The sequence below is a fragment of the Pholcus phalangioides genome, unplaced genomic scaffold (genome assembly GCF_987345545.1).
Source record: "Pholcus phalangioides strain wild (caught in Gottingen) unplaced genomic scaffold, Ppha-v1.0 ptg000005l_1, whole genome shotgun sequence".
In the NCBI taxonomy this organism is placed as follows: domain Eukaryota; kingdom Metazoa; phylum Arthropoda; class Arachnida; order Araneae; family Pholcidae; genus Pholcus; species Pholcus phalangioides.
The window spans coordinates 6,812,692-6,833,029 of record NW_028301598.1 but is presented as its reverse complement, the minus strand read 5'-3'; the positions used below and the strand labels follow the sequence as shown (position 1 = coordinate 6,833,029).

General features: G+C 36.2%; 1 protein-coding gene across 1 annotated transcript in view; it reads right to left on the bottom strand.

The window, feature by feature from the left end:
* LOC149085804 (tectonin beta-propeller repeat-containing protein 2) overlaps positions 1 to 20,338 on the bottom strand; it is a 58,255-nt gene continuing 37,917 nt past the window's right edge. Inside the window, exons 10-16 of the mRNA XM_089232223.1 lie at positions 19,800 to 19,938; positions 17,069 to 17,261; positions 15,909 to 15,998; positions 11,918 to 12,151; positions 7,211 to 7,386; positions 4,858 to 5,128; positions 1 to 4,001 (exon numbers count right to left, since the gene is read on the bottom strand). Coding sequence (XP_089088349.1) covers positions 3,844 to 4,001; positions 4,858 to 5,128; positions 7,211 to 7,386; positions 11,918 to 12,151; positions 15,909 to 15,998; positions 17,069 to 17,261; positions 19,800 to 19,938 — 1,261 coding nt within the window. The 3' untranslated portion in view covers positions 1 to 3,843. The remainder of the gene's footprint in view (positions 4,002 to 4,857; positions 5,129 to 7,210; positions 7,387 to 11,917; positions 12,152 to 15,908; positions 15,999 to 17,068; positions 17,262 to 19,799; positions 19,939 to 20,338) is intronic.

Sequence of the window (20,338 nt, the reverse complement as noted above, 5' to 3'; positions counted from 1 at the left end):
TAAATAACAATTTATTACTTGGTCATGTCTGAATAACAATTGTTGACAATATAAGACAAAAATCTGCATAAACATTCATATATATATTCAGAATCAACAACAATATGGATCATGACGTCAGATCATAAATTTGTGATGGGAAAAAACTATACGTTTATAAAAATACACAGCATGTGGTGATAAATAATTCCATGAATAGATTAAAATTCTCTTCTAAACTATACAAATAAATTTTAAAAATAATAATAATTGAAAACGGGATCAAACAGCAGTGAACAAGTGAAATATTGAGGTGGTTGAAAAAACAAATTTCGTAATAATGAAGACAACAGCAGCTAAGCATTCAATTTGACAGAGAACCTATCCATGATCATGAATTTGCTGTTGAAGCTCTTCGAGCAAGTGGCCTTCCCCTGTTTTTGGAAGTATTCATTCATACAGTAAAATAGAACTCCAATTATCCAGATCAATTGGGACCAGACCTCATCTGGATAATCACATACCCGGCTAATTGGATAATTCACAAAAAGATTATTCCTTACTAAAAATAAAAAATTTTTTGCTTTAGTATGCAATGTAATTTAATGACTATGAAAACAATTTTGTTTACATTTTGTACCTGAATACTGTATCTAAATACATCACTGAAAAGTATTAAATGTATGTTGATTACTTGTTCCCCATGCAGCCAAGTCTCGCATCCGCTTGACAGCTATAGTCCATTTCAGGTTACCTTTGCAATGAAGAGAATGGTACAGAGTGCCTTTGCCGCAAAATATAGTTCCCATATATATCAGAGTTTTATGATGATGCACAGAATATTTCAATTTTTTCTTTGATTTTGAAAAAAGTACTGAAAAAACTGTTTTGAACAGATGTTTATTCGTTTAAAATGTTTAAATTAGAAAAAAAATATTGGTTACCATTATCAAAAATCTGTGACAAACGCAAGAATATTTTGGTGTGATATCCTAGAAATTTTCCCCACCAATATCACTGTCGTGCTTTTTTGTTACACAATTATATATATATATATATTTTTTAAGTTTTTATTTGGTTGAATTTTTCACAACGATACAATTTTTCATTCAGTTTTCCATGCACTTATAGGCTTAAATCAAGATGAATATTCAATCAGTTTTATTTTTTTCTCTCGAAAATAGGCTTCAATGAATTCAGATATTTACGCAGATTAGAGGAAGTGTTTCTCTTTCGCGAGAGCGCCAATACCATTGTGAGAGGCTCTTATAGGTTTTGATTTCTCAGGTCCTCCTTTTTTTAATTATTTATTTCTTGCCATGTTCATGGGATAGGATTGGTTTCGAATTCCTATAGCCGATCCCAGAGAGTGTTGATACGAGTAATGCGTCCTGCTACCCACACGAACTCCATCTTCCACCCACAGCAGGGGCCACCTGCTTCTCCAGATGTCCCTTTGGTGCCTCTTCAGATAAAATAAGCGAGTGAACCCACAGCAGTTTAGACTAGCTGTGCATTTTTTCTTTTCTTTTATGTGACAGTTGTATCATTCTTTTCACTGCAGATAGCCATGTTAAAAAGTTCTCTGCTCTTTTCATTCCTCAATACTGTGTTTTTGGTGTTTGAATGCTTGCTGTAAAAACAATACTTGATAAGAATCATCCGTAATAACCATGAGCAGCACATCTGCAACAAAAAACCAAAACTGTCTTAAAAACTAGTGGCATCAACGTATACCCATGGCCCCCACATCCTGGAGCAGGGGCCCCTAGGGTTGATGGTGATTGTCCCAGGCTCCAGGGCTGGAGCCTTGTCAGCCCCACCCCTGTAGGGGCCATGTGTGTACCGTTCGGGTGGGTGAGCGACTGAAATTTTGGCAAGAAAAGTGAACTATTAACTTTTCCGTATTATCTGGTGAAATTTCTGTATTCAAATGAGAAAACCGGGTTGATAGAAGTCAATCTACTTGTTCTTAATTAATTTATTGTTTTGATTGACTTTAAAAATTTTATTTAACGTTCATTTTTTCCATATAAATTTTAAAAAAATTCAAAATCCTAGAGTTTTTGAGAGCCATAGTTAATATACACTATGTTAAAATTGTATGTTGCTTTCGTGTTATTGTCACACACATATTATTTTAAAAAATTAATTTTTCTAAATAAATTTCAGCTGATGGAAGGGAAATATTGCAGAAAAATATTACTATGTTTTTCGAAATTTTTAGTGTTACTTAAGGCACATCAATAAAGAGTAAGCTGATATAATAATTTTTTACAAATTTTAAAACACTTTTCAATTAAAAGAAAAAAAGATTTTAAAAACTGCACTTTAATTTCTGAAAGTATCAGCAGAGGTTTTTTTTTTTTCATTCTATAATTATTACAAACTTACTGTGCAATTTTTTCTACAAGCATTATGTTATACATAAAAAAGATTTTCTCATTGAGATTGGCGAGAATCAGCCATACCTTATCAAGACAGTGCATCAATACATTGGTTAAAAGACTTTAGTTTCCATAGCAATGAGTGATGCGGTTCCCTTGTAGCTTTCCCCCTTCATTGCAAAGTTAACCTGAAACAGACTATAGTAGGTGTAGATGGTCGCACTTAGGCTGCCGCTCCATCCAATTTAGCATTGTGTCAAGGCACTCAAATGCCTTACTAGCATCTGGTTGAGTTCGTCCTCATCTTTCAAGTCATCTTTGAATTCTTCTCTCAAACTTTGAATGAGTTAATCGTCACTGAGGGCTGAAGAATCACACACCAGCCACTTGCCTTTGTGCTCTGCACTGTACTCGGAACATCCAGGAATTTTCACTATGATGTTTCTAAAGTCCTCAACTGCCACTTCGTCCTCTTCTTCCTCCTGCTTTTCACAGCCCCCTTTTATTTTTTTGGTGTGGCCACAAAGTGACAAGACTAGTTATTTATTGTCTGTGTATCCGCTATCGTTACGCCAGCACAATTTTTCATCATTCACTGGTAACAAACTTTTGAAATACAAATTTTGCTGATTTCTTTATTTCCCCTCAAATGATTAGAATAATTGGCGATCCTGATAACTGGAGTTCAGATAATTGGAGTTCTACCATATATGAAATACGAGTTGTGCAGGGTTTCCAGTTGTCTTACACACAGGTAGAAAAAAGTTTGGTTAGCTGCTATGTTTTGTACTTGCTACATGTTTCTCCCTTTGATGGTGGCGGCTCCTTGGGTATTAAAGTCATGAGCCACCAAAGTATTCTGAAGGTGTAAAAACTTCAGGATTTTTTAAAAGCACCATCTCTACAGATGTGGGGCATGGGGCAAAAACACACAGATTCTGGTAACCCTGGGGGAGGGGACCACCACAAAAAAGTTTAAAAACGATCTCGAATGGCGAGTACAAATTTGCTTAATTTAACTAAGGAATTTTGAATTGAGCGACTAATTTTCGCTTTTGCTATCTCATGTAGCAAATTTAACCAAGAGGATACAGGAGGAGGGTGAAAGGGGCGATCACCCCCTCCCCTGTTTAGTGAAAAAATTGTATTATTGGCCTGCTTATGATCCAGAGATGATTTTTAATACTGGTATCTAAGGACCGGTATCTACACATAAGACACAAATTGATTGTCTGGTAATTTTTGAGCGTTACTGTATGCATGTGAAATAGAATACTGATGTATCATCAATAAGGCACAAAAACCACATTCAAACATTAAAAACTATTTTTTTTTCCTGGGATAGATTAGCGCTTATCTAAACAGGACCAGCCTGAGATTGTTCCAAGCATAGCAGGAATGGGAAACACATAGGCACAGTCAATACATGTGAACTGGTGCATCAAGGACAAAATATATAGAACTGAATCTGCACTGTTCAATCAGACAAATCCACCATAACATCTTCCCAGTCATCATCAGAGATTGCACCAACATTGGAACTCTTGCAAGTGGGATTGTCGAACTGTAATACTTTAGTTAAGTGTCTGCATAGGTCGTTGTTTTGTACGCCCCACAGATCGCCATCGACTGTAACTGAAAAAAAGAAACAGAAGATAGGCAGAGCTAGCGAATCAAGTATTTCATGTTATAAAAATTTTGCTGTTATATTGATATATACAGAATGAAATTGACCAAATCCGCCAAAAGAAAGAGGGGCAACAAACGAGCCAATATGAAGCATAAAACACCATAGCAACCCTGTCCTATTTCTAACTGTTTTCAAGTAATGGTCATTAATGAAGTATGTCAAGTCTGAAAAAAAAAAAGTATGTCAAGTCTGAAAGAAATTTGTGAAGTTTTTGGAAAACCTGTTGTAATGGTACTGCTACAGCGGTGGGTAGATAGGACCACCTTATCCATAATAAGTGCAATGACTTATATATTTTAATATTTAATTTATATTTTTAATGATTAAATAAATGATTAAATTAATTAATCATTAATTCATTTTTCACCTTTACAAGTTATCCATCTTCGGCACGAGATCAAGGGAGCCTATTCTCCACTGTTTGTTTGTATTAGAAACATACATGGTGGCAATGATTCTGTTGCCATCAGATGAGCCCGAAATAATGAGACAACGATATGCAAAATAGTGAATGCTGATTAGTTTATGATATGGATGGATGGTTCCCGTCGCCGGATCATCTCAACGGTGACTGATCGGCAGTATAAATGGCACCAGTATGATCAACATATTGATTCACCTTGGTATCTTCATCACTTTTCTCACTGGTGCGGTTCCGACTCTACTTGGAGTATCATTGAAGGTAGTAGGCCACCTTTCATGAGCCGGATGTTGTGCACCCCTGCTGTAAAATGTTCATAACTCGAGGTTTCATTTAGAGGTTAATTTTCGATTGAAATGAAAATGTCTGAGATAACATACCTGACAAATGAGATAATTTTCCTGGAATCTCTTTCCAGTAGTCACCAGTGCAGTTGTTTTTTGTGATTCCGAATCTCCTGAACATTTTCCCAGAAGCCTTCAGCAGCCAGACTGCATTCTTGCTGATGCATAACTGCTTGGCATTTGGACTAGGAACCAATATCCATTTATTACCTACGGGAAGCCTTGTGGTTATGCCGCTTCTCGCAAATACATTCTGTTTGCAGTCTATGACCCAAACGATTGATGGATCGGAACTGCTCGCATAAACCTACACGAAGACGGAAATAGCAATGATTTTTGATGTGCAATAAACAGAATTACCATGAAAACAATTTCTTCTGCTGTTTCCTAAATTTCCAAAAAATATTAATGAAAAGTTTTGAATCCTTTATACATGCTGTATATATAGATTCCTGCAATTTATTGGGTATATAAATACAAGGTTTACTCAAAAAGTATTCAACCATAATTTTTCATATGTAAACTAATGAAGCTAGGAAGGCATGGTTCAGTTTATTCTGATGCGCATGCTTGAATTTTTTCCCTGCATGCAGTAGCTGCTAGTTGCAGCAGGTTGTTGATGAGTGAGGAAGTGTGAGGGAGTGATGTCAACATATTTGACTGAAATCTGGTTCTTTTCGGGGATATTACAGGGGTGCGTACTCTGCGCCAAAATCAACATCTTGCGCCATCCTGCTCCAATTGTTTATTTTGGTATTTTTCTGCGCCATGTAGTGAACTTTGCTTCAGTATGCCGGGAATTTCAGAAAGGATACAAAAAAAAAATTTTCCTGCTTGCCGCGAAACGATTCTTTCTGAGAAGAGTGTGTTTTTATTCCTACTGTACTTAAACTACTATCGCCTTATTTGAACTATCGGCCCCTCATCATGCTTTCCATTGCAAAACCCCGATAATATTTGTGATCGTGCAACTGAAGATGGTTTGCAATGATCTTTCAGCTTTAAAATGCAAATGTGAGTCAGTTTCCGTTTGCAAAAAAAAAAAAAATCGCCACTGGAAGTAGTAGAAATTACTGTAGTCGATCGTCATTGCGTCAAATCTAGATGTTTCGTGAAAAAAAAAATTCATTCTGGGAGTAAAAAGTGCATGTCCGCCGAATTACGAATGATAATTTAGAAACGTTGCAGAATAACGAGCGTTAAATCACCAATATCCCCAAATAATGAGTGACATATTGCCAATATCGCCAAATAACAAATGTTATATTGCTAATATTGCCAAATCGCCAGTGCTAAATCGCCAAGCATCGTGTTGATTTTTCCAAAATTCTCTCCCATTTTGCAACAATTTCTTTCCGAGTATAAAAAAATTGAAAATTTATAGAAACATTTTAGCCTATTTGGAGTGTTGCTGTTCCAGATAGCAAATAGTGCCCTCAATAACCAAAAATCACATTAATTAGACTGGTGTGAAAAATTTTATGACAGCCGCTCTTTCAAACAAGGTGTCAAAAGCCTGAAAGACCAAAAACAAGCTGATGAAAAGATGTTTGACAACAAAAAACAGTGCAGTTTTTTTATTTTGAAAAGGGGTGAGGGCTAACAAACATATTTTCGCTAATTTCGCTGATTTAATTTATAAATATCTGCTCTGAATCCTGAATTTTGCTGCTCCAAATCGACTTTGTCACTTCCCACCCCTGGTATTATCAGCTTAGAGAAGAGTGACTGAAGAAGAGGCAGAAATCACGCGGAGCCATGTCAGGAGAATGAGCTTGACGAAGCACAAGCATGTTGTGTTTGGCCAGGAAATGCTGAACCAAATGTGAAGAATAGGTGAGTGTGTTATCATGATAGAGCTGCGAATTCCCCCCATAGCCCACAGGTTGCCATTTGCGTCTCACAGAATCATGATAACTCAGATTCTTTTGGTAGTAGGCTACTCCTTGGTGATGATTGTGCCTTGTGGTGTGTACTCCTGATGAACCAATGTCACTGGAAAAGAAGATGGACAGCATGACTGTGGTCACTCCACTGATGTGTGCTACCCATTGCTTCATCCCAGAATGCCTGTTGATTCTTATGGATATTATTTCCATTTGGAAATCAAGTTTTTTATACAAAATTTAATGCAGTAGCATTGATCTGTAATTTTTTGTTTGTTTTTCAAGTTTTTCCATCATTTAGTCAAAAACGAAAACCAGACGGCGCTCACTCATCAGCAATCTGGCAGCTTCTGCAGGCAGGGGAAAAACTAAAGCATGACCATTAGGATTTCCTACGTATATTTCCAGTCACTTTTTGAACAAACCTTGTATCATGGTTATTGAGAAGATTGATTTGCTTTGAACATAGTAGACAAGAATATATTTTTGGTGACACAGCATACCTTTTGGATACATGGCGCAGGTGGATCCATACCAGCATCAACTTCAATCCACGCCTGTGATAACTTACTTCCAGATTCAGGGTTTAATGTACCAACCCTGAAATATACCAAACCAGTTTTGTCGCAGGCCCATACACAGTCTTTTGAGCAACTTATGTGTTGTAGAACCGAATCAGCTGTGACATAAAAGAAATTTAATTTAGTGTTATTCACTAAATTTACATTCAAAAGTGTAGTTTAATAGAAAATTACATTTTGGGAGATTTTAAAACAACTATCTGTTAAAATTGTGGAGGTAGGATTCTTTATAGAAGCATCAGTGAACTTAGAAAATGGCATGCTAATAATTCTCAGCCAACAATGCTGCTATCGAAAGTAAGATGATTTTTTTCATTTAATAGATGAAGGAAAGACATTTTTTTCCCTAGATATTATGCAGAGGTAAATGTGTCTTCAACGTCCCAACAGAGACAACTTGTCTCTGAATCAAATCCAGTCCTCCACTTCAAGGCCTTATGCCACAGTAAGCAAATAGAGAAAGATTGGCCGTGTTTCCAGTGGTTATATGGATACAATGCTTGCCCGGTTCGCAAGAGGACTGGGTTTGATTCCGGGCTCAGATAAGTTGACTTTTATTTATGAATTGCAGATAAAAGTATTCTATGAAACTGTAGATGAGGGAATATAGGATTGTTCAACAATATACAGGCATGTATATGCATATATAAAAGATTTTTAAAAATGGCTAAAACTGATTTGAAATAACACCTCACCAACTTGACATCCACGTAAGTCGACATGTTTTTCGATCCTCTTGGGGTGTCGAGATATCGAGGTTCCGCTGTAATATTTTTGTTATTACAATTTTTTTTACTACTTCAAGGTTTCTGTTTGACTCTGGGCTTTTTTTGGCTCAAAAATGTCACTGATTGCACTGTAATTCAGAAGTCAAAATATAGAACCAGACATTCTCCTGATAACTAGGATAAAATCATTAGTCGAAAATTACCAATCGCAAATCGGTAAGAATTAACCAGAAAAAAAAGTGCTATTGAGCAAACTTTGTTACTGCATTGGGTAAGACAGTGAAACAGTTGAAGTATTCTAATCTTGAATACAAGTTCTTATCTGATATATGATTTAGTATACTGTTTTACTGATGATAAAGACTGCAGTTACTTTTTAAATGAAGTAGGTTTTCTTCTGATTTCTAGCAGATGCAAACTTAGTACAGAGAAAAAGTGCTCCATTGAGAAATCAATTCTACAAAATATCCAGGCTTGTCAATGCTCTCCTGTTACAATGAGAGGCTTGTCTGTCACTTCTCTTCGACAATGCACAGCAAACTATGAAAACATGCAATTTTTTTAAGAATGAAGCTCCTTCAAGACCACTTCTGAAAGCACAGAAGTGGTCTTGAATTACAAGGTCTTATGTAAATAAGTCAAGGTGCGCTGCCCATCCTTTTTTTAAAGGGATTTGTTTATATCTCATTGTTCAATGCCAGTACAATCGTTTTTGACAAATGAAGCACTTTCATTTCTAGCTCTTTCGTTGAGCTTTGTAAATATTGTTTATGCCTCCGCATGTCCTAAAATTACAGAAGACATTTGAATACTATTGGGTAGCATCAGAATCACCAAACCTAGAATAGGTCTATGTACCAACTGCTTTGTTATGCAAACTGTTGTTTCACCTAAACACCATAATTTTGAATGATGAATGTTAGTTACTGTCCAAGACCATGAAGTAATAAATACAAAATTATTTTTCCATCCAGACAGAAGTTTTTAACGACTACTATACTTGTTGAACCCTCAAACTAAGCAAATGAAAAATCAATAAACCACCAAATGCTCCACATACACCCCCCCCCCCCACAAATAACTTGAAAAACTATTCACTTTCTGCTTTGGCAGAAAAATTATTGCAACCAACTACATTTGTATTATTTGGCAATATATAGATGATTCCCTCTTCAATTAAAATGCACACATTTTGTTGATAGGATTTGGTAAAAAAATAGGAAAAGTAAGACATTTTATCAAAAAGTAGGACATGTGGGAGCCCTAAAAAAAAATTATGTATATATATATACTGCATTAGCTGGCATGCAGGATGCCATAGTCGTAAGGAGCGTGTCTACCACCATGAAGGTTGCCCAAGTTCTACCCCGGGCAGGGTTCAAGCTACGGTAGCATTTTTCACAAAATGCGAAAGAAAATCGTAGAATGCAAAAAAAGTAGTAGCGACTTTCGCAAAAATGCGTACAGGAGGTACGCAATGAGTAGACATCCAACCATCAATTATTACATTAGGGGTCATTCAAGTATTACGTCAGCATCAGGGGGAGGGGGTTTCGGATTTGCTGACTTCTGATGACAGTGGGGGGGGGGGGGGTTGAAGGTTGCTTACGTCCGTCATCAACCACCTTTTTTGAAGCTATGAAATATTCTAAGCTGCTGACTAAACTTTGCTGACAAGGGGGGAGTGATCAAAAATGGCTAAAAATCTGCTGACATAATACTTGAATGGCCCCTTAGCATTGTAGCATTTTGCTAAAGCTTTTCCCCCCATTTTCCATCCAGCTTAAACCCTGACCCCGGGAAGAATATAGGTAACAAGATATTTTTCCTAATGAGCTTGAGGCAACCACAGATAGATGTCGCCTTTATTTCCAATCCCACTCGTTAATGGCAGTAAATCGCATATAGTGATATGGATGGAGTTGGTGTGTGGTGAAGTAGCATGCCGGAAAATTAAAGTCACAGATCCCAGAAAAATTCTCAAATATCTAAACTCAAAGAATTTATTGAATTGGCTGATTTTAACCTTTACTGCTCTCTGGATTTTAGAATCTTTTGCGTTTAAAACTTCTTCCATTTACATTGGAGGAAGAATTTCACGTTTATTTTTGCTACCATAAATCACAAATATTGAATACTATGCATATCCGTTCTCATACATTAGATGAGCTAAATGGAAAAATTAGTAGACTAGTAGACCAAAATATTTTTGTACTCTTAGAGCATGTGTAGTGTTGTCTTAAAGTACGGGCCCACCTGAGCACAGCCAGGGGGGGTCATGAATATTGGATCCGATTAAAAATTTTGATAGCATGCATACCAATTGGAGGGCAGGCATTTCTAGTCAAGTACAGGCCTCAGAAAAATTGCTTCACCCAGAGGCCTATGATGCTCTAAGATGACCCTGATCATGTGTTCAAGATTTAAATGAGAAGAGCAAAAAATTAAGGAACTGTACAAAGGTTTTTAACAGATGGCTTATGCAAGCAAAGATATATTTTGGAAAGGGAGAAAATTCAACTGCCCCTGCCAAAAATTTAACCTACGTCCTTTCACTTTATGGGTGAATGCTGTAGACTACTAGACTGCAGAGGCAAGGAATATCTCAACCTTTTTGGAGCTTGTGTTCACTGCACGGGACCGTACATGGATGGTTGGACCTAACCGAGGCCAAAGCTCTTAATTGCTGTCAATGCCACCAGATGGCGACTTATTTGAGGATGATGTCGATCTCTGCTATCCATACAAAGTTTTTAACAGCTGGCTGATGCAAAGATATATTTTGGAAAGAGAGAAAACTGCGGGGAATCGAACCCACGTCTTTTCACTTTTCAGGTGAAAGTCTTATACCACTAGACTACAGAAGCAACGAATATCTCAATCTTTCCTTGGAGCTCGTGTGCACTGAACGGGGCCGTACATGGATGGTCAGAGAATGGGGCAGTTGAATTTTCTCTTTCCAAAATATATCTTCGCATCAGCCAGCTGTTTAAAACCTTTGTATGGATAGCGGAGAGTGATATCATCCTCGGATTAAAGAGCTGCACTGTAAACATGATATTGTTATTGAACAGTGACAGCTTATTTCTTCAATCTCTGAATTCTGTGTCACTGCATATTGCTGCAGCATTTATCATTGGATAATTTATTTAGAAGACATGTGCAATGGGTGCTGTTACCTGTACAGTCACCGGCTAGAAGCATGAATCGATTTCACGCAACTACATCATCCTGACACATTTACCAGCCTCAGAGTGCAGAATAGCTAAACTTTTATCAAGATGCACAATGCAACAACAGTGAAGCAGCTGCTGAAGAACCTTTATGGGAATAAAAGGATGACAACATCAGGCTGCCACATTCACCTGACCTTAACCCTTGCAACTTCTGGCTTTGGCAGTGTACCTCAAGAATGTTGTTTTCAGTGGTCTAGATTGCAAACTTGGCTGTCTTGAAAGTATGCACTGCTTCCATAGCATTAGCACAGATACACACCAATCTGCTGTTGAACACACATTTTTGCACTCCAACCTCCTAGCAGAAGAAAATGTTGAAAATTTCTTGCGAAAGTTGTTGAGGTTTGTTTTATGACTTCATCTTTGTGATATTCCCATGAATTATGAAATCATGTGACACTAACTGATTTTTCATTTTGCCTCGGTTGGTTATTGTCTCCATTTTGTAAGCAAATTTGCCAGCGTGAGATGAATTAAGCGCCATCTATTAGCACACACATTTTCAAGAATATTCTTTTCCTTCTCCAAACAAAATTCCATTGCTTTAGGAGTGTTCATGAAAATTTTCTAGTCATTTTGACCAATGGTTCTTATTTTACAGCATTTAGAAATCGTAACTTCAATAATATTAACCCTGAGTATTAAAAATAAGTGCAAGTACTGACCGAGTTGAGTTATATCTAAACAATGCCACCAGACACCTTGAGGACATTTCTTGGAAATCTCTTTTCGGATAAATATTTGCCCATCAGACGATAATACCCATAAACATTTGTAACTTGGCACGATACATTTCAGAACAACACCATAGGGAGGGTCCACATTAAACAGGTTCATGATACCATCCTCGTGCGTTAAACAGAAGAGTTCATGGTTTGTGGTGTTACTCCACATCGTTCCTACAAAACCCAAACAAAATAAAAATCGATAAGTTTTGAAAAAGACATCACAGTTTGTTTTTCAAGACACAAATGCACCAATATTAAATGTTTCAATCAGAGGGGTTCACACAAGGAAAACATTGAGCATGACTAGGGTTGTCAGATGTACAGCTTATACAGGATTCAAGGGCTTATATGGTGGGGGCTAAAATATTAGAAGCCTCCCTCCCTATTCCAGCGCTTGTGTGTGTTATAAGAGGAATAATTCAAAAGGGTTGGGAAACTGCAAAACCTTGTTAAATTTATTAACAGTTCCAATTGGTCAGTTTCGGTGGACTCATCAAAAGCAGTTTGTATGTTGATGTTAGAAACTGCACTAGCACTTTTTAACCTGACAAAATTTACTTTTAATGTAGAGGAACTTTGTTTATAGATGATTTGGTATTAGTTCTAATCTCTATACATTTTAATGATGAAATATGTCATTTGTACATCATGCTTACATACACATAAATTTTGCAAAAAAAAAAGTTTTTCTAAATCAGAAATTTCGCATTCATTTACAAAAATAAAAACTTTCAAATCATTTGTTTTTGGAATTAGCAGTAAGTTAGCATTTATTTGCAAAAAATTTCGGGTTCATTTGCAAAATAAAAAAAAATTCAAATAAAAAGTTTCTCATTCATCCCCTAAATGTTTTTCGAATGAAAAATTTTACATTCATCCACAAAAACATTTCTCATTTAAAAAAATTTGCATTCATCTGGCAAAAACCTTGCCCAAGTCAAAAATTTTGCTTCAACTGCAAAAACATTGCTCAAGAAAAATTTTCATTTATTCGCGAAAATATTTCTCAAAATCAGAAAATTTTCATTCAATTGCAAACATATTTCTCAGGTCCACTTTGCATTCATTCACAAAAATATTTCTAACATGAAAAATTTAATTATGAAGTTAATAATAACAAAACACTCATTTGATTGTGTTTTTAATTGGGTCGCTGTATTTTTGAAATATATGACATCCATATTTGTTATGGGCATCTTTTTCTCAGCCACCTCATTGGCAGGGCCGTCATTTCAACTTTTTCCAGTGGGGGCAAAGAACATGTACTCAATGTATATATATTTGTATATACACTGCTGGCCACCGTAAATGCAACACCCTGAAGGAAGCATGCAAATAATATGAAATTTACAACATGCATTAGCGGAGGTGAGATATGCAAATGATTAGAATTTCCGCGCAGACGCACATCACGCGCGCCTGTGGCGCCACTTCAAAGCGCTATTTAAGGCTTGGAGATTTCGACGATTTGAAGTACGGCAATTGTGTTTTTCTTGTGGTTTTTTCAAAAAAACGATCAATTATGCCTCGTAGAAAACAGCGATCATCTTTTGATCAAGTATCTGAGTTCGACAGAGGAAGGATAGGGGCCTACCGAGATTGTGGATTATCTTTCAGGGAAATCGGTAGTCGTGTTGGACGAAACCAAACAACTGTAATGCGGATATGTGATCGTTGGATGCAGGAGGGTACGACGGACCGACGTGTTCGATCGCATCCACCTCAGTGTACCACTTCACGTGATGACAGGCGTATTGTGCGTATGGCAGTGACGGATCGCTCAGCCACATCACGAACCATAGCACATTCAGTCTGTACCGCATCATCCAGTGTCTGCGCGTACCATTCGACGGCGTTTACAGCAGAGTGGTCTGTCCGCAAGACGTCCATTGCTTCGTCTACCCTTGACGCAGAACCACAGACGTCTCCGCCGCCAATGGTGCGATGAAAGAAGGATGTGGACGGCACAATGGAATGAAATTGTCTTTACTGACGAGTCACGCTTCTGTCTGCACCACCACGATGGTCGGATTCGAGTCTGGAGACACCGTGGAGAGAGGATGCTGAACAGCTGCGTTATGCACCGCCACACTGGTCCTGCACCGGGTATTATGGTATGGGGCGGTATTGGATATCACTCTCGCACTCCTCTAGTACGCATTGCCGGTACTTTAAAAAGCCAGCGCTACATCTCCGAGGTGTTGGAGCCAGTTGTCCTTCCTTACCTTCAGGGCTTGCCCACAGCCATATTTCAACAGGATAATGTGCGACCACACGTGGCACGCATTGTCCAAAGGTTCTTCATCAATCGCCAGATTGAATTGCTTCCCTGGCTAGCTCGCTCTCCGGATCTTTCGCCGATAGAAAACATGTGGTCCATGGTTGCTCAACGATTGACCCAGATTACATCCCCAGCTGCCACACCAGATCAACTTTGGCAACGCGTGGAAGCTGCTTGGTCTGCTGTACCCCAAGAACACATCCAAAGTCTCTTTGAATCAATGCCGAGGCGTGTGGCAGCGGTGATCTCCAACAATAACGGCTACTCTGGCTACTGATTTTGGCAGGAACCACACTTCACAGAAGTCTATAAATTTAATCATTTGATGCTTGGTCAACATGTTATCTACAAAATAAATATTGTTGCGATATCTCTTGTCTTTCTTGGTGTTGCAATTTGGGTGGCCAGCAGTGTATATACCATTTTTAGTGTATTTTCAAAAGCTGGGGGCAACGCCCCCCTACCCCCCAAATGACGGGGCCTGCTCATTTGGCATTTTGCTTGTTGTGGCATTGTATTTGTATAAAATTTTGCATTCATTCGCAAAAATAAAATAAACCGAAGTTAAAATTTTTACATAGTTTAATTGCAAGGCCAAGTTTTAAAAGTACTGTACTTGGTTCAACGTTCTAGAATTTGAGTGCTAGCAAAACTACTGATTATTTTTGCTTCAAAAGTGTGTATTATCAAGATTCCCCAGAAAAGTTGTAAAAATCAAAATTTTCACATTTATTCATCAACAATGGTAAAAATTTCACATTTATCACATCTATTTTGTAAATACAAAAATTATGTATCCCTAATCATGTTACTTCAATTACATAACATTTTAATTTCAACTGGAATCTTAAAATTTTGGGGGTATGATATCACTTCCATCAGTCAAAATCCCAAGTTTTTTGTAGGTGGCATAATTCCCTTCCTCTATTTGAGTTCTTCATGCATTTCATGCCCACAAGACATGTGTGTACTCATGTTGCACACAGAATAAGGTGCTAAGCAAGATGGCACGGATCATCCCTAATTGTATAAAAATATTCTCTCCCACATTTTTATTTCGTATACTTTCATCAGATCCACCGGAGCGAGTGAACTCAACCCAATAAAACCGATGCTGGTTTCTAGCCCACAAATTGTCAAACCCATTTGCTCACCAACAAGGTGTTAAGCGACAACCGTACCAAATCTGTTATCACCACAAAATTTGTTAATCGCAACAGTAACCAATTGTCCAGGAAAAATATGATGTAAAAATTTGTATGTTTTTTTTTTGTTTTTAAAAACTCAAAATAAACTGTTCCAGACTCTGCCATGAAGCTGGGTTGGAAGAGATCTTGGCAACAGGATAAGTCCAGTGGCAAAGTTCATTCATTCATTCCCGTAGGTGGCACAAACATGACGCTGAAGTGGTTTTTTATGACAACCTCACACATATGATTTAGTGATAATTATGCAGGAAAAACCTGTGGATGAATGCTAAAATTTAATTCTACTGTATTTTTGTTTTATACTTAGCCGTCAAAGTTCTTATAATCCCCTGTAAAAGTAAGCATGGATGAAATATTGGCTTACAAGCTTAAGAATTGAATTAAGAACAAGCACACGTATTGAATAAACAATATGTATGAAACAGTCATTCAAATGAACCTTTGTTGTTGACTATTCCTTCCACTGCGATGGTGCTCCACTTCATGGCAGAGATAGTTCCATTCGAATCTATAACATCCCATCGATGACCTTTCAATTAGAAGAAACAAAAATGTGAGATACAGCATAAACATTCAAAATACAAATAGGAATAATGATGAAAGTTTTGCTATATAGACAGAAATATTATTAAATAAAAATTTGCAACTGTGATTACTTTCCAGATGATTTCCTGTGATTCACACTTAAGTAGCACGTGGCACATTTTTAGATCACTTAGGTGACTTTTGACACATTTCTAGATGACTCGCAACACATTTCTAGATGACTCGCGACACATTTATAGATGACTCGAGACACATTTCTAGATCACTTAAGTGACCCATGACACCTTTTCAGATCATGTAAGTAGCAGGCGACACATTTCCAGTGGCCCGCAAAATGCTTCCAAACCAATGAGGTGGTCTGCACTTTTTAAAAAGTTGAGCACATTTGGTCTAAGACAGTGATGGACAAACTTTTTTAGGAGAGGGCCAAAGAAAAAAAAATTGGCGGGTTGGACGTACTCAGAAACTGATTCATAATTGAAATTTTTATGCTTAGAAGTGAAGTGCCACAAATTTTCCCATGAGCTTGATAGAACCTCTAAGCGGGCCGCATTTGGCCTCCAGGCTGTGGCTTATCCATCACTAGTCTAAGATATCCCGTTTTGTTGCCCAAATTACTTCTTGTCTAAAAACATTTAACACTGCATTTTGCTTGTCTAGAAAATTGTCGATAAATTCTTTGTCTCTGTCGCAAGACTTTGCTATGGGAGTTATGGCCTTGCCCGATAGCTGACAACATGCCGATTCAGAGAGAGAGGTTATTTCAAGATGAAGTACCTTCAAATGGAAGATATATTTTCTGAATGGAGAATTTCAATTCATAAAAACTTAAAGGAGGTATTTATAAGTTCATAGCTTCATAAATAGAGAAAGTCATGAGAGGACTTCCTCGCTGAAAAGTAAATATTTGATAAGGAAAGATTCTGTAAAATTTTTTATGATTTGTTTCTATTTATTTATTTCAAATTGGGTGCAACAATGTTGCAGTTCTCTTGATATGTTTAGTAAAACTACTAACTGCACAACAAAAAGCTATGCAAAAAAAAAAATTACCCGCAATCCTTTTTTGGTTTGAATACAAATTGCTGTCCATTTGCTTGCAGAACCATACACCAGCTTTACTCGCTGCAATGATTGATGGATATTGATTGTAGATGAGGCTGCTAAATAAATTGTTATTCACGACCTGCATGACGGCACATTTCAAATGACTGCAAAACTGGTAGATGTAGCTACTCTTTTCCACCTATCACATCAAAGTAAATTTGAGATTCTTCTTTTCTACTCAACAGAAATATATAGACAGTAAAAACCCTATATAATGATACTCCCCTATAGCAGTGTTCTTCAATCGCTGGTTCATGTTAATTTCATATTGGTCCACAAAACATTTCACCCAATCCATGTAGCCAATACATAATTTTAGATTTAATAAATAAAAGACAGTGTACATAATGTACATATAGTGTACATAAAAAAAGTGTACATAATGTCCAGGCATTTTGTGCCGGTTTGAAAATGATTTATTTTATATATATATTTATATATTTTTCCATTTCCTTGAAATATTTCTCCTATTTGCTTATATATTGTCTGCCCTCACATTATTTCTCCTGTTTATTTATTTATTGCTTGTACATAAATTATTCATCTTATTTATTTATTGCTGGTTCACAAATTATTCCTCTTACTTATATATTTTTTGCCAGTCCACAAATTGTTTCTCCTATTTATACACTTTTGCTATTGCTCAAACTATTTCATACATTCTTATATATATATATACACTTTTGCCATTCCTCGAATTATTTCTCCAATTTACAAATTTTTTGCCGGTTCTCACATTATTTCTTTTATTTTTGTATTTTTGTCAGTCCACAAATTATTTGTCTTATTTATGTATTTTTTTCTCATTCTCAAATTATTTTTCCTATTCATTCATTTTTTTGCCATCCTCCAATTATTATATTTTGCTTATATTTTTCTTTTTATCTGCCCACAAATTATTCCTCTTATTTATGTATTTTTGCCCATCCACGACCAAAATATTTATCCTATTTATTAATTGCCAGTCTGTAAATTATCCATCCTATTTGTTTTGCCCCACAAATTATTCCCCTTATTTATGTATTTTTTTCTGGTCCGCAAACTATTCATCCAATTTATGTATTTATTGCCGGTCTGCAAATCATTCATCCTATTTATTTACTCATTGCCAGTCTGCAAACTATTCATACCATTTGTTGCGGCCCACAAATTATTCCTCTTATTTATGTATTTTTTTCCTGGTCTGAAAATTATTCATCCTATTCATGTAGTTATTGCAGTCTACAAATTACTCATCCTATTTAATTATTTATTGCTGTCTGCAAATTATCCATCCATTTTATTGCCGATCCACAAATTATTCCACTTATTTATATATTTCTTGCTGGCGTTCTAAAATTATTTTTCTTCTATTTATTTACATTTTGCTAATCCAAAATTTTTTTCAACTACCGCATTTCCCCGAAAATACGACCCAGTCTTATATTAATTTTTGTATCGAAAAATGCATTAGGGCTTATTTTCGGGGTAGGGCTTATATTAGGAGCATCCTGAAAAATCACACACTTAGACTTATGTTTTGGTAGAATAACTCTATATTATCATTTAACTCTAATATCTTTTACAAGACATTTTTGAATGAGGGTTACACAAAAATCGATAAAGAATTTAAACTTCATAAAACATTTCTTTTGGGTGTCGTTGTTTAAAGTAAACACAGGAAGTTAGGTTTAAATTTTCAGGACCAAACGAGGCGATGTGTCCATGCCCACCTGAAATACTTGTCGCTTCATTCGGTATTGGACCGTATCTGTTGTTTACTTATAGCCACGATTGAACTATAAAAGTTTGATTAAAGATCTTTTACAAAACTTAAGTTGTTTTTATCAAACTTTTATGGTGTTAACCCAGCCTGTAACAATGGCATTCATTGGGTAGCCAGAATATATCATAAGCTGGGATTGCAATATAAAAGTTTTGAAAATTTCTTTTGTAAAATTTGAAAAACAACCAATAAGTTTATGTAAAATAGGCTTATTGGTTGCACGCTTACTTTTTGCATGCTTCAAGTTTTATAAAAGAAACTTTCTAAATCTTTTATAGTTTTATACCAGACAAAAACGCTGTGAGTAGTAATTTTCTTCGTTTTCTTTGATAAAAGTCAGTCTCAAATTTATCTGTTTATGTAGGCATTCACCTCTTGTCCAAAGAGGCCTGATTGGGTGTTTAATTTCTGGTTATAACTCATTTCAAGTAAAAATTTCAATACAATTTATTTATATATATTTTTTAATTTATAATAATTAGATAACCACTATCATTTTATATAGTTCAATACATCAGTCATATGTTGCAACGACATACTAAATGCGTCCCATTAATGATTTTAGCTAGGGCTTATTTTTTGGAGTAGGGCTTATATTAGGAGCATCCTCAAAAATCATGTTAGGGATTATTTTCGGGGTAGGTCTTATTTTTGGGGAAACACTGTATTCCCACTGGTATGCAGTTGCAAAATGTTTGAAGAACATTGCTCTGTAGCGATTATCACCTATATAATAATATCACTCTCTGGTCCTGATTCAGTTTTCAGTGTTAATATCTATAATGAATGTTTCACTGGTTTCTTGAGTATATTTCTATATAGGTATTTCACTGTATATAAATCCTAGTGATAAAAACTTGATCGGACAGTCCCAGTTACAACCGTCTTATATTATTTTGAATTGCATATTACCTCCCATGTTCCTTCATCACCCAGAGGCTTCGAACAATCCACTCCTGTACGAAACCAAACATTGTTTTGGGCATCAACAATATAAACAGTGCCATCATGACCAAACGTCATCATATTGATGAATTTTATCTGCGGAAATCTATAACAGAGATTACATTATACAACCATAAACCGTTTCTATTACTTGATATTCATACATGATATGTTCCAGTATAAGATACACTGAACCTGAGGAAAGATTATAGTACAATAGGGTAAAAAAGTACCTTCGAGTTATTGCTACATGGATATCAAGATCCATAAAGATCATACCATATAACAGCCTAATCGTACATAATTTTATGACACATTAATATGCACTGCTTTTAGAAATATGATTAACTCTTAACCATTCGTCTGGGGCATATCTGAGAATACTGACAAAATACAAATTATGATTGGTTCAGAAAACTACTAGAGTCAATATTTACTTGAATCCAAAATTTATTTCTAAGACTCCTAAATAAATTTGTTATTCAAAGGGAAACAGATCAGGATAT